Raw genomic sequence first — 22123 nt, 5'->3', positions numbered from 1 at the left:
AGCAAAATATAAAGATTAAGTATATTAGGTTACGGAGGAGTGGATAAATGGTCCAACAAAAATATTATTTAAAAGGAAAATTCTACCTATTTTTGCAAATGCTGATGAAGAGATGCGGGTGATATTTTGTAACCACTGATGAATTGATTCAAGCGAATATAAACATGGTTCACCCAGCGCTTGAAGGATCATAGGATAAGCTTCAAGGAAGTCATTTTTTGGATAGTATACCATGTTTCCTAAGCCTCTTTGTGCAGCAGTGGCTACATGAATCCTTCTACGATCAAATGTGCAAAGGTAAAATCGTATTTTGGTCTTTAGCTGAACTGATTCCCATTTTTTGAAAGGATTTTTTGGTCGATTCATTTCTATCCTCAGCAGATCAATGGCTAAGAGATAGGTAGATGTTTAACGTAATGTAGAAGGAGACGTACCCTTGTGCTTGGTTGGTTTTTCGGCAACTTGGAGCAAAGGGAAAAAGAAAGGTTTTTCGTCAAGAGTATAAATGGAAGCGTTGTTCCAGAGCATGTATAAAAAGGTGGTGAAATGTTAGGTAAACCAATTAAATGCAAAGGTAAGAGAACCGCTGGAAACAGTAAAGATGAAAGAAGTGAAATATAGGCTTCTTCGAAACACAGCTGTGCATTAAGCAATAGAACTGTTTTGCCTGTAATAAATGGGCTGACAGTATATAGGCTGAGAAATAACTGGTAGCTATCATGGTATCATGCTGAGTTGCTACATATTTGCAGTGGGAAACTAGAAAAATATTAACTGGAAGGTGCGTCAACGTGTAAGAAATAGCCAAAGATTAAAAAATGGTCTCCTTTGCAACAATTAAGACCGAACTGAATATTTTTATGCGTACAGTCTTCTCCCCCGCCAAAGAGAACTTGGCATCATACACAAAAGATAGTGCATATGGGTTAATAGAAAGAATAGTTAAGGGAAACAAAGCCAAGTGCTTGTAAATAAGAGAATAAAGGCTTAGAGATTTCTGGCAAAATGATGTTCTGCAATAAACAAAAGTACAGACACTACTATTTCGCCTGTTGAATGCACGGTCCCAAAACAAAAGAGCAGACATACTTGACTCAGAACAAAAGCATGCATAAAGGCACTCGATTAGCTGGCTGCATTGTTTTAGAAGAAAAGAGTAGACATAGTACGATCAGACAAGTTTTGTTTTTTTTGTGGCGCTTGGTTTATCATGCATTTCTTCAACTTGTGCTTCTTCGAACTGAGAGAATTTTGTATCAAGGCGAACTCTGACTTTTGATGTAGAACCAGCCTCATCTGAATAACAATTAACTCTAAACCATCAGTAAATATACCCAATAAAGATTCGGCATGAGACAAGACGCAACAATAACGAGAAGACCTAGTGTTAAAGCTCGCAGAGTATTGGTAGCGATTTCTATGGAATTAGGCAGGGCTCCCACTTCTCCAGCTTGTTAGAGGGACAATGTGTTGCCATCACTTTCGAAATAGTAGACAATTGTATAGCACTGGTGAGATGCCCCATCTCTACTATTTACTGGCTTTAACTGGACAATGAACATCTTTGACTGAAGATCATCATGAACCTTTTGTAGTGGCAACTCTATATTCTATAGCAAAAGGAAACAGAATAGTAATAAGGTATCTTAATTTCTTATAGCAGTCTTATCTACATTAGATAAGAATAAAAGTTAATTAGTTTGGTAATTCATATAGAGATTAAGAATATTTTGATAGAATTAAAAAGTTGAAAGGTGAGATTAGTTTCCTGGGTGAAGCTTTCTGCTTTTCATCACAGTGGTTGCAGGTGTAAGTAGTAGCAAAATTTGCCAATGTCATGTGATGGCATTTGGTACAAGCCATGTAATAGTATTTCTGGAAGATGTGTTGAAAGGATAACTTTGCTTTTAGCCACAAGAGCTGAGATATTTTTAAAAGACACATTCAAATTTTGAATGCATGAGACTGATGAATAATCTGTATAATACACCAAACAATCAAAGCAAGAGAAAGATATAAAAAGATATAGATAACCTTTTGAGTAGGAACAACATCAATAAGCGAAGTGATTTTTTGCTGCGACTGATAAAACATCTGAGGGCTGCGATTCGAAGTCATTTTATCCTGAACAAGATCAGCTAAGTATTTTTCATGCCTAACAGCCCTACAAAAAAATCAGAAAATAACATATGGGTGTTTAATATAGCGGCGATTAGTTGTAAGATGTAAGAAAAACAAATTGCTGAGGAGAAGATACCAATGTTTGAGCTTGGCATCTCTGATTGGTGGATTAACAAGAATGGCTGCGTCTTTTTTAGTTGACAAAACGATCCCTAGTTTTTTGATATTATTAAGCTCAAGACGAACATAGGCACAAAGCATGAGGAAAAGCTAATAAACATACTTAGCAATAGTAACACTAACCATCATATGTAACAACTTTAAGTCTGCGACATACGACAACAGAAAACTTATCCTTCTACTGAAGGATCGATTTTCCTTCGTTTTCGATGAATTCGTTCCAGAGAGATAGTACAACAGGATTCATTATATGCATAAGGAGAGTAAAAAAAGGAACAATTATTACTGCAATAAAAGCTGATGCTATAACAACAACGGAAATATAATTCATGACAAACAGATTTGTAGAAGAAGACAATGCTTAACTCTTCATTGACAAGCACAAATCTCTGCACTGACGAGTCACCAGAATCCTTATGGACTGGAATGATAGAGGATGCATTAACAACAACGCCAATGACATCTACATCAGGAGGAAAAAATTGTTAATCAGCGTCTCTTGAGATCCATATAAATATAATATAAAGGAGAATGCGCATTCGACTGACCAACAGTTTCAGTTGTAGAGTCTGCATAACGGCAAAGATCTTTATATTCTGTAAAACTGAATCAAAACGGCAACACACCAGAACCATCCTCATTAACTTCTTCAACAACTGTGTCGGTCCCTATAACCCACTGAAGTTTAAGATGATCAATCCGAAACTTTTCAGCAATAGGCCTAACATCTGCATTAGAGATATGATATTTTTTGTATAGCCTCAGCTTTGGACCCATTTTTTCTATGGCATAATTAAAAAGTATCCCCTGAACTTTAGACCCCTACAAAAGAGAGACCAGTGTGAAGGATTTAACAAAAAGATAAGAAAAGTAAATAAGGAAAAGCAGTGAACGGCGTTAGAAACAAAAAAGCAAAAAGTATATAGTATACATTAACTGCTGGAAAGTTTCTATAGTGATTGGCGTTAGTATCATAAGGCTACCTTTGAGTCAGCAAGTATGAATTTTTGGTACTTGGTTGGAGTAGACAACGAAGACCCAACATTCATTTTTTGTTGGACAGTTACTATAGATGTCCATGACTTCATTCCAGGCTTTATATCATCAATAAACAAAACATCACCCATGTTGCATTAAAGAAGAAGTAAAGTTCTATAAAGGTTAAGACTGAAGAAATAACAATAGAAAGTAAATATTAAATGCAGCGAGTGGAATGTAGGCAATGTAAAGATCTTTTGCAGGTCAAGCAACAAGTGTACAAATACCTCAATGCATGTAGTCATTTTCTAGCTAATTCTAGAATTTCCCGGTAAACAACGTTTCGGGTCTTAGCCTCAACGACGGTATCATGAAAAGTTGCCGGCATTATCAAAACCTTAACTGCAGTTGACATTTTAGCGCGAGATAAAGCAACGTATAGCTGGCCATGCGAAAAAACAGGTTCTCACAGATAGATCCCTACACGATCCAATGTTTGACCCTAGGACTTATTGATCGTCATGGCAAAGCAGAGCTTAATTGGGAACTGAATACGCTTAAAAGGAATTCCAATTTTCTCAGCATCAGATGTCTGCAGTGGAATTCTAGGCAAAACAACTTGTTTGCCTCGATGTTCACCCACTGCGATCTCAGCAAAAAGAACATGCTATTTTAAACTTCTGCAAATGAGTCTTGTCCCATTACATAATCCTTCTGTAGGATTTAAGTTCCTTAGAAGAATAATAGGACAGTTTTTTTTCAGAACTAATTTATGGGGAGGCAAACCTTTTGGATTTAAAGAATTCAAGAAGTCTTGGTAGTCCCCTTGATCTCTTTCATTGAGAGTCCTATCAGTGCTCATATAAACATAAGCCTATCCAGGGAAGCGATCAATCATCATTTCATTAATATCATCAACACAGGAGTTCTTTGGCGTAAGAACACATCTGTTAATCATCCTGTATGGATCTAATGAATAAAGGCAGAGATCGGAGAATGCAAAATCTACCAACCTGAGCATCCAAGAATAGGATCATATGCGTATGAGTGTATATATATATGTACACACAAAATACACTTATAAGAGCAGCATGGTTTCAAGGGGAAAAAAGTTTTCTAACCTGTTCAGTGATTCATTTTTGTTACTGAACCGAATTAATAAATGCTGACGTAAAGATATTTTCCCATCAAGATCTTCAGGTTCAAGGCCTTCACCAACTCTAAGAAGGAAATCTGAGTATGGAAGGTCTAGAATGGCTCGCATATTTTCTGATAAAGAAAGTTTTGTCAGAGTATTCCATAGAGAGGAATTTACAAAGCTAGCTTCGATCTGCTGGCCCCTAGATGCACTTGGTATAACAGGTAAAGTCTGACGAAAATCACCACCAAAAACTACTATTTTACCACCAAAAAGAATATCAGAATTCATCACATCTTTCAGCAATAGATCAAATGCTTCCACATTATCTTTTTTAGCCATTGAAGCCTCATCCCAAAAGATTAGCTTGGCTAGTGAAATAAGTTTAGCTACTGAGCTCTGCTTGCTAATTTGGCAGGTTTTGTTCATTGATACATCCAAGGGAATCTTGAATCTCGAATGAGCAGTCTTTCTTCCAGGAAGAATAGAAACAGCAATGCCAGATGATGCAACTGCTATCGCAATATATCCCTGAGATCTAAGCGTTGCAAGACGTGAATGATACAAGAAGGTTTTTCCAGTTCCCCCAGGACCATCAACAAAAAAACTCTTATTCCCAGAAGAATAAACCTCAGCTAGAATAACATCATAAGCACGTTTCTGGCCTTCGTTCAATCTCGAAGATAAGAGTAAGTCTTCTTCCGTGAATGGAATGGTTCTCTCACTCTCTATCTCCTTTGTGAGCTGCTCATCACATACAAGAGAAAAGCCTTCAAGAACAAGATGGTAGTCATTCACATTCTTTACCATCTGTTCTAAGATTCTGTTTATATCCTGGAGAGTGCGGATTCTTATTTGAGCAGAATCATGATCAGTCAAAATGTGAGTTTCTTCTTAAATCCTGGGAAAGCTCACCCTCGAATTTTTCCCAAAGAAGCCTTGGATTGCTGGGGGAGCAATAGATTAAGAGAACCGCAAACAGAGTTCTAAGCGAGGATGGCATTTGAAATGTTGCTGTATCAGTAAGAGCATCCTCTATGTATGTATCAGATTGGAGCAAGCCCATTTCGAAGGCAACTTCTCTATATGATAGGGCAATCTTACCATTGACAGTTAATAGATGCTCAAATGACATTGGAGCATGGACATGAGATAGAAGTAATCGGAGATAATAACGTTCTCCCTCAGTTGGGCTAACAGTTACCAATCTGCCAATCACCGTCCTTCGTTTCCTCCGAGTCCAGGTTTTTGTTTTAGGCTTCCAGACAAAAAACTCAGGGAAGTCACGATAAAGGCAATTGAGGTTTTGAGCTATCTTATCGGTCTTATTCATGTGAAAGAATTGTGTGAGCATTGTCTTGCTAAAATCAGCACGATTCAAAAGATCAGCAAGATCTGAATGCATATGAAACGAAATCATCTGATGGCCTGGAAGATGCACCTGAACAGCGTAAACAGAAGGGGTCATTTCATTCAAAGAAAACCTATATATACACCAAAAGGCTTCTGCAGCTGCGACCCACCTCCCAGACTGGAAGTCATTGATCTCATCAACGTTTTCAGCAGCACCACCACTATTTATACGAAAGCTAACACGGTCGTGCCCTTTGTAGACGTATTTGTATAAATATTTGACTAACTTGACCGTTGAACAAATCTCAACGTTCATATGGCAGTCAAATAGTGCAAGAAGGTAAGGATTGTACGGCACAACCCAACGGTTGTCAAGGGCTTTATTTCGTACTCTTACAACGCGACCATTTTGCCTTCTTCTGTAATGTGGATAGCTATCCTCTGGATGGATAGTGTATTCACTGAAATCCTTGGGATAATGATTTCTGCACGTTCCATTTCTCATGCAAACATTATCTTTGTTCAGATGTCCACAAGGACCATGCATCATGTGTTTGATGACAAGTGAATACAGGTATCTCTGCTGATCAGGATCCGGAATTTCAGCAGAAACAATTTTATCATAAGCTTCAGGATTCAACGGCTTATATTCAGGCTTCAGAATCAGCAGCAAGTGAGCATGAGGTAGACCTCTCTTCTGAAACTTAATAACATGGACAAGCACCTAGACTTCTCCAAAGATCTTTTTCTTTAGTATGTCAGATTTAAGCATTTCGAACTTTGCTCTAAACACTCTAGATACCAAATCAGGCCTATCCTGATCATTTTCTCCATACTTTAGATTTTCCTGAATCTCCTTCCAGTTAGTATTACAAGTCATAGTAATAAAAATATCTGGTCTGCCATATTTTTGAACTAAAGCCATAGCATCTATGTAACGACGTCGCATGTCCCTTGGACCTCCAATAAACGAAGCTGGAAGATACACTCTTCGACCAATCTGACTTCCTTGTCGCTGTCCCCCAGATATACTATCCATAATACCCTGTAAGATTTCTGTCCTGACGTCATTTTGTTTTTTCCTATGGAAGTCAAGCCTAGATGTTTCAATTTTTACATAGACATCAACAGCAAACTGTTGTAAGAGCCTCCTTGCATGTAATAACATGGAACGCTAATTTTCTCTCATCTGGAGCAAGTAACAATAATACTCTCTCGCAGAAACAGTGCGGCGTTCTTTGCTTCCTTTTTCAGAAGCTACATGAAAATGCACGTAAAAAAAAAGCTATTACCTACAGCTCTGTATATAATTCACTGAAAGAACAAACCATAAGGCAAGCATATTAGTTTAGATAAACTTGCCTTCCTGTTCCAAACGAATCAAATCCGAGGCAGGTTCTATCGAAGAAGAATCAATTAGATTGGCATCGTCAGAAGTATCACATTTTCTTTTTCTTGAGTCAGAATTTCTTAGTATCCCATGACGCCAACCACACTCGCCGCGAGTGATAGGGTGTTAATTGTTAGTTATTTTATTGTTAATTTTTCCCTTTATCCTTGTCAAATATTATTTTAATTATTAATATTTACTTATATTTGGTATTGGACTCAATTTCAGGAAGTGGAGTAGAAAACTACACAAAATGAGGGATTTTCTAGAGACAATTGAGACTTCAAATAGTCGGGCCCCATATGGTACTACAAGGAAGCCTTTTTCGGTTGTTGATATGTGGACTTTAGTATTAGGTAGATGACTTGTACGAGAGAGTCCTTGACTAGCAATAGGAAACTAAAGAAGGAGGAATTTCGGCAGAGCTCCAATTCTTTGGCTCTTGGACTCCTTATTCGGCGGGGACCACTGGATAGCATGAAGTCAATAGTCTTTTGGCTTTTAAAAGAGACGGACATACGGAGGCTGGTCATGCTTAGTCTTTAGGATAGTTTTAGTTTTCTTTTCTTTTCTTTTCTTTCCCATTGTGAGGCGCACGCCGACTTTCGACAGTATCATGTTGGGAATTTCCTCAACAATGAAGAACTGAATTCTTATTTTCTAGTCAAGGGGACAATTGACGATTTGGTTCGATAATTACTGTGAGATCGAATCTGTTTTAATTATTTTCTTCTTTTATTGGTATTTATATGTTCCTTGATTTTAATTGCTATGGCCTTGTGTATGATTGATTAGTGTGCAATAATTAATTATTCATATAAGCTATTTTTGCTAAATAGGGGTAATTGAATCCGTAATTGTTCGTTATCTCTACCTCAGTAGCAACTGGCGTAATTGGGTTTACGTCAGGGGAGCATATGATCTAGCTTAAACAAACCCTCGTAGCGTGTTTGTTGGTTAGGATTGGACCTTTCTAATTATTAATGCAATTTAGGAATTAAATCCTACGGTCGTACCTAGGGTTATTTTTGGGTTAGAGAAATAGCTAACGGTCGTACCTTAGTTATCGAGAAATTAAGGAAGGGTTGGTTGTTTATCGCGTGCATGACAACTATAACTAATCTATTACTAAATGTTGGAATTATTTCTGCATCAATGATCAGTGCATGAACCATTTCTGAAGTGTACCCTTGGCTAGAGCTTCTCTTAATTATTTCTTTGAATTAATTACTTCCTGCATTTAATTTGTTTAATTGGCATTTAATCTCAAAACCCCCTATACTTTGAACTCTAGAAGAAACGAATTATCCCCAGTCCTTGTGGATTCGACCCTGCTTATCACTATCTACAGAAATTATATTTTATTTAAGCAGGTATTTATTATTGAACAGGTTTGACACCCTGTCAGCGAGGAAATAGGAGTGGATACTGTAAAGGATCATAGCATGAAAAATAGTGATGTATTTGATGGCTGGTGTTTGAGTGCGAATAAACCTGAATCTGTGGACCTTTTTCAAGTGGTTGGTCCTCAGATTCAGTCTAGATTGCAGTAACCTGGGATGCGATTGGTAGATTATAGACCTTTTGATCTAAGCTAGGATTGGAGTTAAGAACAATCATGTGATTTTCCAGATCCTCAACTTCTCGCAAGCTTTTAAAGAATCTAGTGTAAGAATTAGATTCAAGAATACGCATTAAGAGCTTCATAGTACTTTCACGAAGCCCAGGGGAATTACGAAGCCTTGTAGATAGCTCTTCCTGTTCATCAAAAAAATACACTAGATGCCTGTAGGGTGTTTGTTGGAGGAGATTAAGCTATCCAGTAAATGATAAAACTGACCCTGAACCCGAAAGGTATAAACTCCTTTGGTGTTCTTTGTAAGTTCATGGTCATACTTTGCACCAAAAGTAGTGAAGGCGACATTATTGTTATAAGTACGAATGTGTTTGTGAAACTCAACACTATCTTCAGCTGTACCAGAAAAAAGCCGATAAAGACTGTAAGGCATGACAGGCACAACAACAGAAACGTCACCACCCGCGCAACAGAAATTTGGAGGTTCCAAGTGAAACCTCTTTGCTCCACAATGCTGGCAGTTTGGAGCATTTGGTAACGCAAGAGAATGGTCAGGGACTTTTTCCAAGCGGGAGTACACTGTGCGCCTAGTTTTTCTCTTTCTACCTAGCGTGACAGTTGAGCAAAGGTCATTTAACAAAGGACTAAGGAACCAGCCTTGGCAGTAAAGGCAATCGGTATAAGTAGACAGAGCAATATTAAAAACGTTCACAAACCTTCCTTAAGAGCATGTGTATTAACAACGATCTGTGTATTGTTCTCAACACCAGATGATTCTGCTCTACCTAAGTCAATAACACAGGTACCTTCTTCTATAGGAGGAACAGAAAGAGCTGGCAAAAAAGAAGAATGAATTCGAGATAGGCACAGTGATAAAGAAATAGCACAGAAAAGAGTGGCAGCCTCCAAAAGTAATGAGGATTGGCACTTGGAAAGAGCAAAACGAAGCAAAAAGAACAGGTAAGTATAGTGAACAAACAGGCAATTGCCAAAAGGAGTATACCTTCTGACAGTGAAGACACAGCTGGAAGAACCACGAAGGAAATGGCTCAGCAAACGATGATTGCATATTAAGCTTAGAAGCAAGCTGGGTTGCGGTAGCATCAAGCATGTCAGCTAACACATAGTCACTGATAAGTACATGGTTATTAGGGGCGAGAGATTTCGTGGCAGACGCGGAAACAGCATCCTGCTGGAAGTTTTTTGAGGCATCAAGCATGCGTCTGCTTCGGCGACTCTTATATACCTTTTTTTGTTGAATAGAAGGAGCAGTAGTATGAGAAAGTACGCGGTTATCATGAGCAAAAGAATTAGAGATGGAAACAGACGAATCTGCTTGTTGCGAAGCAGCCAAAGGATCTTTTTGATAATGTACACATTTGTCTATCTGATATGTACCGCGAGTGGCAGTAGCAAAAGCACGTCCATTATTTTTTTTCCTGCGTAGGCATCTCGCCTGCGTTGTAACAAGGCATCTTTTTTTCCTTTGTCCATGTTAGCATAACGCATACGGCGGACAGAGTTGTGGTCCATGGAATTAGGAATCAAGATCTAGCTTGTAATAATTGAATAATACAAACCAGGCTCAGATAAAACGAAGACACAATCAACAGCATATAAGGGTAAGTACAAGAAGCTATGATAGTTCGGGGAACGATATTGTGTAGGCGTGCGCAAGCATTATACCCAAAAAAAATTAAAAAAATGCATATTCACTAAGAAAACAGCAGCTTGGCTAAAGGAACGATTCAAAAAAGAACTCTTAAAGATCATAATAAGCACCATACTTTAGACAATGACACAAACTGGCAGTAACAACAAGAGCCGTAAGAAGTCAAAAGAAGCTACACTACAAAGGAGCAAAGAAGGGGGAAAAGAGATCACAACAACCACTAACGCAAAGTCAAAATAACGGTAAAAGAATAGGTTAAAAAAGTAAAAGAACGAATGCACAGAGACAAGCAGTAGAGCATCATACCCGAGAAAAGAGGATAGCAGGATTAAGAATAATGGATTCTGAATAGACAAATGAAATAGAGCTTCAACACAAAAGCAAGCAAAAGTGGTAATGCTTGCTGGCTAGAACGCTAAAGGGCACAAAAGTATGGAGCGAATACGGGAGAAATAAGAGACTCATCAACAAATTAAACGGGCATATAAGTTAGAGAAACATCCATACAAAGAAATAGAGCAGAGCAACGAAAGCTTTTGTATAAAGGCAAACAAAAAAAAGGGTTGTGCCGACAGAAAGTTAAAAAATAGTAGGTTGCTGAGTTTTTTTCCCCCTACACGGCTATCAATATTGCATGAAAATAGAAACGAACTACTGGCTTTGCATACGCAGGAACACAAGAAAAAACCACTGGACAAACAAGAGACTCATCTACAAACTAAACGGGCATATATGCTAGAGTCTTTGTACAAAGGGGGGAAAAAAAGGTTGTGTGTTGGGAGAAAGGTCAAAAAGGCGTAGCTAAACATATCTTTTTTTTTGGTTACACAGATGGCAATATTGCATGAAAACAGAAACAAATTGACAACGGATACAGCGAAAACGATCTAACAAGGCAGAAGGCCTGAGAAATCCGGCGGAAAAAGGCAGGCCTAGTAGCATTGGAGAGCATCCCAAAGTAAAGTCAACTTAACAAAGAGATGATACTAACAAAGAAATGATATCAGGAAGAGCGCGCTTGATGGGACCTTATAGGGGAAGTTAGTAGTTTGGGACTGAAGTTTTTTTCTATGGAAGAGCAAAAAATAATTAGGTCACTGCATGAATTAGCGAAGTAGCATATAGCAAGACTCTAACGAAAGCAAAAAGACACAAGGAGGGGAAAAAGTATCCCTTGCCTAAAAGCTCACAGCAGCTTATCTGAAAGAACGGGATCAAAAAAAATTCCAGACCAGGAGAGAAATGGTCAAATAAACAACCCAGCTAAGAGCAGCATTACTGCATTTTGAAGTAAATCACATTGCCCAAAGAGTTAGAAGGTGTCAGCAGCAAGGCTTGTGCACAAAAGCGAAACTAAGCGAAAGGCATAGAAAAGATCAAAAGAATGAAGACATGTGAAAATTTCTTTTCTTACGCACGCACCCACGGTGCATGAAAAGAGTAATGAATGGAACTCCTTTTGCCAACAAAATTACCTACGGTGCATGAAAAGAGCAATGCATGGATAGTGGATAGAGGGGAACCACTTTAATAAGGCCCAAAGATGTAGGTTTCGACAAAAGACCAGGTGCAGAGCAGCCCAAAGGAAAATCACACAAAAATGTATTCTTTTTTGTGAGAAAAAGAGACTTCGACGTAAGATTAATTTTTTTCCGAAGGCAAACAAGCAATGTGAATGAGCAGAAAGCCTAAAAAAAGCTATCCTTTTGGATTGTAGTAAATCCATCGCAATAAACGAATCGACATGGCTTATCTTGAGCCATGAATTCAAGATTAATATGCAGAGGATAATATGCTATCTTGAAGGGCCGTAATATTTTCTTTACAGGCCAAAGTAAAGACCTTTGAATACCGATTTAGCATGAGTAAAAAATGCAGGAAATGAATAATAGACGGCCCAATCCAAGCTAAACAAGCACAAATTTTCAGCAGACACGCGAGGAGAGGAAAAGTCAAGTACAAAAAACAGAGCAACATTTCCTAGCTAAGAACAAGGCCTGAGGTAATTTCCTGTAGAACAAGGTATAAGCTTGCTACAGAGAGAAGCACAACTAATTGAATAGTACATAAGCCCTAAGAGCTATTACAAAATACGAGTTCAGAGATTCTCATGAGACAAAAAAAATAGCTCAATAAATAGCTCGACTAAGCTGGGTAGCAGGCAACAGCAGTGTATGATGCGGATACGGGTGTGCAACAACTTCAATCTTGGGTCAAGGATCCTTTGGTCAACATTGGTGGTTCGATGACAAGATCAAGATCCAAGAAGGTGAAGGAAGCTTTACGAGCCTTGATCATTCACCATACAAGCAAGGAGCAAGCTAAGTTTGAAGATTTGATGGACCATGAAGTTACCTTGTTCACTTGTACGTTTGAAGTGAAAGAATGATCTCATAATTGTTAGCTTAGTTGGTAGTTGTCTTAAGACTGCCTAATTTAGTAGTTGTTAGTCGTTGAGTATTTTTATTACTTATTGGGTCTTATCGGGAAGCCTTAAAGAGCTGGCTATTTTATTACTTATTGGGCCTTATCGGGAAGCCTTAAAGAGTTGACTCTTTATACGGACCGAATTCCTATTCCAGGTTTATGTGGGCCGGATTTGCCCTAATTTTAGCCTATAAAAGGCACCTACTATATGAGCGAAAGGGCAGATTATTACAACTAGAAATCGTGAGGAATTTTCCTTCAAGTTCTTAATCGAACTTACTCTTGAATTCTTGAGTTTATAGCTTAGGATTCAAATCAGACTTTATCGATTAGTTTGTTCCCTAATCGTGGTGTCGCTTCATCCATCCTTATTTGCTTAAGGTTGCTGATTACGTTTGTGTGTCAGAGGTCTTGAGTTCATGAGAACAATCGAGTTCAATTTCTGTTGGGAGAAAAGATCCAACTCTGATAATTATAAGGTTGGGAAGTTCTAGGAGGGTCTTCCCCTAGGGTTGCTCATCAGTGTATCTAGCGCACGCCTCTGTTCTGATCACATCAGTAGAACGGTTAATATAGCACAAGAGCCTTGCGCGTTTAATTTGACGAGACACACGCCGGTACAACGCAAAATTCTGTAAGAAATGAAGGAACAACCATCAAAATAAGCGACAAGCAATATAGAGGAACAACCATCAAAATAAAGTATGCACACACAACAAAAGAGCAGAACACAACCTCATTATCAGTAGATGCATATATGTGGACCGCACTAATACCAATTAGCTTCTCAGCTTCAGCGCCCAGCACAATAACATTCATATACCCGGTATCATCGTGAACAGTAAGCCTAATCCATGCTCTGCTTTTAAAAAAAAACCACCATGAAAAACTAAAATAAGGAACACAGGGATCCTACAACAACTAATAAAAAACAAAACACACCTAGGGAAAGCATATATTCCCTGACCACAAGAAAGACATAAAACTCCAAGCGTTGTAGCGTAATCATATGGTTCATAACAATGGGGACAAGCCATATGCCAAAAGCGAGCAGAGGGCCAAGCAACCTCAACATGGCCCTTGATCCATGCATTTCGCCAATCCTGGTATCGAAACCAGTAAAAACGAAGAAAGCGAAAAATACGACAAAGAAAAGGCATGACAACGAGAAACAGTAAAAACACTAACGAAGGGGTCACAAGACAGGACATCGGCAATGGTAGTAACAGTGAGATCACGAATAGGGGGGAGCAAGACAGTAGGGTCCAAGTAGGCGTGCTCGTCAAAAACCAAACGAACTAGCTCAGAAATGTTATCAATGCACCTAAACATAAAAACAAAGCGAGAGGGTATACATCAAGGGGAAAGACCTATCGTATACAGCATGGGAGCAAACAAAAGAGGCAACACTTACCAAGCATCAAGCAATCGTGCCTCCAAAACATCAGGAGAAACAAGAGCAATAGACAAGGGATGAACAGACAAAGATAAACCTAAGCGAAAAAAAAACAAAGCAAATCAGATACGTACCCAAGAGTAAGGACCAGTAGATCCGTTAAAAAAAGAGGCTAAAAAAGATAAAAAAAAACAAAACCAACAAAGAGAGGAAAAATCATACATTTTTTAGTAGTCACCCTAACCCTGATAGCAATGATAACAGGCATAGCACGCATTAATTCTCCAATAGCTCGGCCCTCAATAGATTCGTAGTCACCAAATAGAGTCATGATGATGGGACGCTTCCTACATCAGTTACACAAATAAAAGAACAAGATCATAAGAGCAACAAAACAAAAAGCAAGACAAAAAAAAAGGTAAACAGAGCAACACGATTACCCTGGTCAACTATAATAATATCTCTTTCGCGGCGAAGGATCCCTTCTACATAAACGTCTCGTGTAGGCAAAGAATTAACAACCACCCCTATGACATCTGGGTCCATGGAAGACAAAAAAAAGTGAAAGAATCGAAAACAAACACTGAAGTAAAAAGAGAAAAAAAAAAAGGAAGAGAGAACCTACTTATGAGGTTATCAGTGTCAGCAACAAAGAGAAAAGAATCTTAAGATCGAAGGCCAAAATAAAATGGCAGAACATGAAGCCCAACATCAGTAGCCTCTCTAACAGAAGTATTAGAATTAATCACCCAGTAAAAGGGATAAAGACAAGCTGGGAACAGCTCGGGAATCCGACGGACCTCAGCATTCGATATATAATACTTCCTAAATGGAAGAAGAAGCCCATCCACACAAGGAATGTTGTCATTATACACAATGGCAGACACTTTAATACCCTATTTGAAAAATTAAATTAGACAACGCAGCAAGCAAAGAACGACAACATCAAATAAGCATGAACCAGAACACTAATCAAAGGAACAAGTCCAAGAGCAAACCTGCGAATCGCCAAGTTGAAATAAACGGAACGACTTCGAAATCGATCCATGGCTAGCAACCTTTACACGATCAGCCTCAACAACGTGAACCAAGGTCATCCAACCATGTGTAGATTCAGAGACATTTGATATGCGAACAAGCTTAGGCGCAGCAGCAACGACTGAAGCAACAGTAGTAGTAACTCGAAATATTAGATATAAAGGTAAATATATAGGACAAGCATACCCGCCCTAATAATAATAGACTAAAAACATTATGTAATAATCACAAAAAAGTTCGAGGAAAAGACGGCAAAGCCAACGCAGTCAACATAAAAGCAAACGAGACTGATAGCCGGTAGATGGCAAAAATGAATAAAACATAAAGACCTGAAGATCCGTCAAAAGGCTCAGATGGAATAGCGTCAAGCTCGGGCTCAAAACTAACAACGGAAGCAGCAGCAGCCATTCTTGCAAAAAAAAGAGGCACAGACTGAACTGTTAGGAAAAGGAAATGCATAAACAGACCGGTGCAAAAGAGAAGTAAAAGACAGCTCAAACGAAAAGGAGATTTTAAAAAACGAAGGGGGAAAAGATAGTACCTCCACGCGGATCTGGAAGACGAACGCACAAGGCTATCTTGAAAAACAACAAAATAACGTAAAACATAAAAGGACAAAGGCACAGGAGAAAAGTCCGACAAAAAAACAACCTCCGCAAGAAGGCAAAAAGCTGGGAGAGGAAGAGCAAAAAACTGAATAGGAACAAAAGAAAAGAAGAAAATTCCGACCGAAAACATCTATTCCAGCATGCAAGCGAAAATAAAAGAAGAAGGGAAAAGGCACAGAAGAAAATTCCGTCAAAGAACAACCTCCGCAAGAAGGCAAACAGCTGGGGGAGGAACCCTAGAAAAATAGCACAATCACAAAGAGGAAGAGCAAAAAAAAGCTGAACAAGAACAAAAAAAAAAGAAGAAAATTCCGACGGAAGAAAACCTAATAGGTAGGCGAAAAGGAAACGTACCTCCAATTGTTGTTGGGTAGAAGAGAAGAAATCTGAGGTGAAGGATAGAGGCCATAGATCCAAAGGTTAAAATCCATTGTGTAATACACCCTATTCCAATTAAGAAAGACTCTCACCACACCCATTCATAACCAAAGCAGACGAAGGAGGAAAAATGGAAAAGCATGTGCCGGCATTGATGAGACGAGATGAAAAGAGGTGAAAGGGAAGATAACGAAATTTTCCATTGTGAGATGAGAAGATAAGATGAGAAAAACCGAGACGAAATAGGATGGCGAGCACGTGAGGACGACGAAACTTCTGCTGTTAGTCTTATACGTTGAGCACGTGAAGACGACGAAAAAGCTTGTGAACAGTAACCTTCCTTCGACTGTTAGTCTTATACTCCCTCCGTCCCATTGAAAGTGTCATGCTTTCCTTTTTGGTCTGTCCCAAAATTAATGTCACTTACTATAATTGGCAATAAAACTTTGCCTCATTTCCATCTCATGCCCTTAAATATACCAGATTCCTTTTAAGTTTTTGATGGGTCCCATAAAACTACAAGAGTTGCTCTAATATGCGTGAGTCTCACTGCAAATGCAAACAATGGCCGTGCAAGCTACTTTCTCAAAAAAATGGCTGGACACATTTGTAAAGTATGGGTCCCACACATCTTGTCATCCTTGCTTTTTCTTTCTACCACTCAATGGAGTAATGCACGGAAGGGGCAGCGCTGGAACTTAGACCAAAGTGCGACACTGTTGAAAAGAAGCTCAAGACCCGAAGTGCGACATTCATTTCAGGACGGAGGGAGTATGTTGATAATGGATTTTGCCAACTGCCCAATAATTCTCAAATATTAATTACATGGTACGGCTGCGACAGGTCATTGCCCTTTTCGTTGATGCTTCGAGCCAAGTCTGACAGGAACCAATAATCGAGTAGGAACATGAGCCATGAAAACGTTAATTTTTTCTGTTATTCATTTATAACCCATACCAAAACTCGGCAGTACTGGATCCAAAGTGGGGCAACTTAATTATTATTGTTATCATTAATCTTTTCTCTCATAGCTTTTCTATACTATTTTGCAAATGATTTGTCTCATAGCCTCTCTCATGCAAATGATTTCAGTTGTACAAGAGCAGAACAATGGAGTACAAAATATAGAAATACAATATTTTGGCCAAATCCCTAGTCATTAAGCAGGTAAGCAGGCATTTATATGGAGTACAAGAGCAGAACAGTGGCGAACCGAAGGCATGCACGCAACCTGTACATGGGTGGTTCTAAGCTTCCTATGTGTTGACCTACTTGATAAGTTATTTAGATCACTCAAATGGTTAATAAAATTGGACATTGGAGAATTTATACACACACACATATATATATAGTTCCTTCCAAATCTAACTATACTTGTACATGACATCAAGTAAACATAAAACGGTGGAAATATGAGAACTTTCATCACAACGGAAAATGTGGTCTCTCACTCCACTAGAAATAACACCACAAAAATAAAAAAGAAAGCATATGAATACAAAGCCATTAACAAAGATACGGAGTGGCAATAGCATGTAGAGGATGTTTTCTGTGAACTGTGATACCAGATGCTTCAGTCATGTCCAAATCCTCTGGCTTCATTCCATCAGGCAATGCAAAATTAAATTTGTTGACCAATTTTGCCAATGCAAGTTCATTTACGGATATGGCAAAGTTGATACCCGGGCAAACCCTTCGTCCGGAACCAAAAGGAATTAACTCAAAGTTAAAACCTCGAAAATCTATATTGGAATTCAGAAACCTCTCAGGTTGAAATTCCTCAGGGTTCTCCCACAACATGGGGTCTCTTGCAATTGCACTAGCATTCACCAACACAAGTGTGCCTGCTGCTATATCACACCCCATTATTTTGATGTCTCGAGTTGATTCTCGAGGAACCAGTAATGGAACAGGAACATGAAATCGTAGAGTTTCTTTAATCACCGCTTTTAAGTATCTCATCTTCTCCAAATCATCTCGAGTTATTTCTGGTTTTCCCTGGGTCACTTCTCTTACCTCAGCCTGCAATTTCTGTAAGGTTATAGGTTTCTTTAGAAGTTCAGACATTGCCCATTCCATAACTGTTTGTGTTGTATCAGTTCCACCGGCAAAAACGTCCTGCATGATGGAATGAAAGAAAGTGTTGCTTTAGAACATGCATAGATGCATTTTTTTTAATCTAAATTTCCAATTTCAAAAAATTGGCACGTTTGCATCCAAGCAATAAATTTGTGTCATACCTTCCCAAAGAAAAAGAAAAATGAAGACAAATTAATAATATTCATACTATCGCAATAAGCGTTTCATTACCACATTCTAGACGAAACACTGTGTTGCTTTTCCCTTTAAAATGTTGATTATTATTCCTCTATTTTCCCCCAAAATCCACAGTTCTGGTATGCAATCCAATCTTAGAAACTCAATCGTGAAGTGCAAACGCTGAAGATTTATGTAGTAGAGTTAAACATATCAAAAGTTTAAGAATTAACTTTTTTTACACTAACTGTATAGTGATTCTTTTTTACACTAGCAGTTTTGAATATATATTCTATATATATATGATTTGAATTTCAAATTTGAATTTATGATATATGATATAATCTAAACATGTTAGGGTAAACAAATTATAGAATGATATTCTATACAAATGTTATCCAAATATTAATACATGTTATACATTTATATCATCAGAAGTTTAATGTATGTCAAGTTTTTGCATCACTGGACAGATAACAAATCCTTGAACCTTATCGTTTTGGAAACATTAAATGGTTTGAAGTTTAAGTGCATGAAGTTCGGTTAACCCAAGCAAATACAGTGGTGTTAGATTTTTTTTTTTTTTGAAAAATTTTTACAAGAGAAGGTAGTCAAATATAAGGGACAAAAAATGAGTGTGATTACATACATTCATATGGTAATTTTGATGTAAATTAAATAGATTAAGGAGTGTATATAATTCAGAGGTATGTGGTAATTTTAGAATTTTTATAGTGAATCAACCCTTTTTTGTATGTTTATTTAATATCCTTACCTCTCGTCTGGTCCACAGTAATGTCCAAAATAAAATGGTCATTTACCCAAAATGGCAGAATTAAATATTAGTATCATTCTAGTGTATGACACATAAGTCATAATGGAATTTTGATTCATTTTTGAATATTCACTATGATCAATATTTAGATGTCAGAATAGAATACAACTAATACATATTTGACTTAATTATCCTATATATGCTTATGACTTTTATTTTATTTGCTCTCCTATTTTAATTTTTTGTTTACATGGAATTTTTATTATGTAAAACATAAATTATATGAACCAAAGGAATATCATATAATTTTTATTTTTATTATGTTATCATTTTTTATATGTAATTCAAAAATATTCCAAACAACTATTCAAAAGTCAAAGAATAAAGTATCTCAAAACATTTGTTTACTTGTAAAAAGAAAATTTTATTTAAAGTATAAGAAAAATTTTATACATTCAATTATTAATTAGGCTCACAAATGTCTTAAGATAGATTTATAAGGATAAACTTGACATTCTGCTATATTGGGTTTTTTAAGATGAAGTTGGAAAGAACTTTTCTTAAAGTTTTCTTAGAAATAGAATTCTAGGAAAAAGTTGGAATAAACATTTCAAGAAGAATAGACTTTCCATTTAAATGATCTATGTCAAACCAATGAAATAGATAAGTTATAAAAGCCTTTTCTTTCGAGACTATTCCTACATGCCAAACATAGTTTTAGGGTACAGAATGAAATCGATGTTTTCAAAATATGATTAGACTGAACTCGTTTGGTTGACTGATTGAACGAAGAATCAACTTAGAATAATAAATATTTATCATTCAAAATGATCTATAGCAATTTAGGTTGACTATGGAAAGAGTATTCCGTTTAAATGATCTATACCAAACTTAGAATGGAATGACTAAGTTATAAAGTTTTTTTTAGGCTATTCCTGCATACCAAACATATGGTTAAGGTACGGAATGAAATTGATGTTTTCAAAATATGACTAGACTGAACTAGTTAGGTTGACTGATTGAACCAAGAATCGGGTCTGTCACCAGATTTTAGGTTGAAGTAAGAAAAAATAAACAATGAGTCAAACTCAGACATAAACCGATCAAATTGGACAAAACTGATAAAACTCCAACAGTTGAACAGGCTAGCCACTAGAAATTTTTTCGCTTTATATATTTTGTATCATTCAAAATTTCTAATTATAGACTAAATATAAAAAATGGACTTTTAATTGAACTAGTGCTCTCCCTGGGTTAGCTCTTCTAGTAGCAAGCGTCTCTTCAGAGGGATTAGTCGGGTCGAAGGTCCGGATACCCTTTGTGTCTGAAAACAAAAATTTGAACTAGTGGTTGAACCATGAAGGCATGAACCAAAAGATCATTTGGTTCATTCAACCATCCGAGTTTAATAATATTGAGTTCAGTAAACCTTAAAAACCAAATAGATTTTGATCTTGCACATCGGAGTAAAGGAGGAGGATGCCATTTAATAAGTTGTCACGTCCAAGTCATCTAAACTAAAAAACATTTGTATGATACTACCAAACAAAATCTAAACCTTCCAGCCTAGTGCAAGTCACTGCCTTCAAAACTAGTACTAGATGATTTATTACCAATAAACAAAATTCTTTTCAGAGTTGAAACTAATTATAACTTCTCATAGTGCGATGCAATTAAAGAGATGGAGAGAGATCTAATTTACCAGGATGATAGCTTTCATATCATCACGGCCAAGAGCGAAGCCGATGGAGTTTGTCGTATTAATCTCGATCAGAATGTCCACAAAGTCTAGGTATCTTGCCACAACGGAATGGTCATTTTCAGCCTCACCTTTCCTCTTATTTATGTGCTCTTCTATTACACCGTCAAGAAATTCATCAGTCAGTTTAACAAATTTCTCCACTTTCAAGTCCAAACCGTTGAAACGATTAACCCATGCAAGCCAAGGAATGTAGTCTCCTACATCAAAAACACCCATTAACTCAACAAAAACCCTCAAATTTTCCATAATTTTCCTCCCTTTTTCTTCCTCACAATACTTCCTACCCAGGGCAACCCTACAAATTATATCATTTGTGAGAGTTACAAATATTTCGGTTAAGTTTACAGGTGAAGAAGAACACATCTGGCCGATCTTTTCGATCATGAGTGAAGTCTCTTCTTCTCTAACATGCTGATATGACTGAACCCTTTTGTTACTCAAAAGATGCAGCACACAAATGCTTTTGGCTTGTCTCCAATACTCACCGTACGGTGTAAATGCTACGTCCCTACTTCCGTAGAATAGTCTATTTATAACGCTCGATTTAGGCCTGTTTGAAAAAACCAGATCATGGGTTTTCATGATCTGGCTAGCTGCATCAGAGGAAGAGGCAACCAGCGCTGGCTTGCTTCCAAAATGAAGTAGCATGAGTGGGCCATATTTTCTTGACAATGATTGGAGGGATCTGTGTGGAAACAAGCCAAGCTGGTGAATATTTCCAATAATTGGGAGCTTTGGTGGAGATGGTGGTAGCCTTTTTTGGGGTTTAGAAGCGGCATCGAACCATTTCAAAAGGGCTAGAAGGAATACAACTGAGGAAACTGAGAAACATACAAGATCAAAAGAGAACGCCATGAGTCATATGATCTTGTGTTTGCCTATTAATGGGCTACTCTTCTTATCTAATGACAACATCAGGACCACCGATGAATATTTAATTATTAAATACAAGGGATGATTTAAGCCCGCACGTTACATAGGACAAAACTATATCGTAGGACAAATTGATTGGTCTCTGATCTATCTTTTGGAGCTATGGTATTCGAATCATGGAGAAAACTCCAGTATGACTCAT

General features: G+C 37.6%; 3 protein-coding genes across 3 annotated transcripts; all 3 read right to left on the bottom strand.

Moving 5' to 3' along the window:
* Positions 1-4153: 4153 nt before the first annotated feature.
* On the bottom strand, positions 4154-5227 carry LOC113756004 (ATP-dependent DNA helicase PIF2-like). Its single transcript, XM_027299829.1, has 2 exons — positions 4401-5227; positions 4154-4292 (listed from the first exon to the last, which is right to left on the bottom strand). The coding sequence occupies exons 1-2, from the start codon at positions 5225-5227 to the stop codon at positions 4154-4156; spliced, it is 966 nt and encodes a 321-aa protein (XP_027155630.1).
* Positions 5228-5288: 61 nt separating this feature from the next.
* LOC113756002 lies at positions 5289-6938 on the bottom strand. Its single transcript, XM_027299828.1, has 2 exons — positions 6573-6938; positions 5289-6473 (listed from the first exon to the last, which is right to left on the bottom strand). The coding sequence occupies exons 1-2, from the start codon at positions 6936-6938 to the stop codon at positions 5289-5291; spliced, it is 1551 nt and encodes a 516-aa protein (XP_027155629.1).
* A 10615-nt stretch (positions 6939-17553) lies between these two features.
* LOC113756001 (cytochrome P450 71A2-like) lies at positions 17554-21903 on the bottom strand. Its single transcript, XM_027299827.1, has 2 exons — positions 20989-21903; positions 17554-18373 (listed from the first exon to the last, which is right to left on the bottom strand). Exons 1-2 carry the CDS (start codon positions 21901-21903, stop codon positions 17762-17764), a joined length of 1527 nt encoding a protein of 508 aa, XP_027155628.1. The 3' UTR covers positions 17554-17761.
* Between the last annotated feature and the right edge of the window lie 220 nt (positions 21904-22123).

The sequence above is a fragment of the Coffea eugenioides genome, unplaced genomic scaffold (assembly GCF_003713205.1).
Source record: "Coffea eugenioides isolate CCC68of unplaced genomic scaffold, Ceug_1.0 ScVebR1_18;HRSCAF=85, whole genome shotgun sequence".
NCBI lineage: Eukaryota > Viridiplantae > Streptophyta > Magnoliopsida > Gentianales > Rubiaceae > Coffea > Coffea eugenioides.
Note: the sequence above shows the minus strand (reverse complement) of the source record. Positions and strands in the feature narration are given on the sequence as shown.

Bases quoted from the DNA above. Each gene is read 5' to 3' on its own strand.
- LOC113756004 (XM_027299829.1), bottom strand. From the start codon at position 5,227: ATGGTAAAGAATGTGAATGACTACCATCTTGTTCTTGAAGGCTTTTCT. The intron at 4,293-4,400 runs GTTAGAAAACTT...TTGGATGCTCAG, and splicing joins AAAAATGAATCACTGAACAG to GTTGGTAGATTTTGCATTCT.
- LOC113756002 (XM_027299828.1), bottom strand. From the start codon at position 6,938: ATGTTATTACATGCAAGGAGGCTCTTACAACAGTTTGCTGTTGATGTC. The intron at 6,474-6,572 runs GTATCTAGAGTG...CATGTTATTAAG, and splicing joins ATCAGGATAGGCCTGATTTG to TTTCAGAAGAGAGGTCTACC.
- LOC113756001 (XM_027299827.1), bottom strand. From the start codon at position 21,903: ATGGCGTTCTCTTTTGATCTTGTATGTTTCTCAGTTTCCTCAGTTGTA. The intron at 18,374-20,988 runs GTAAATTAGATC...TCCATCATGCAG, and splicing joins ATATGAAAGCTATCATCCTG to GACGTTTTTGCCGGTGGAAC.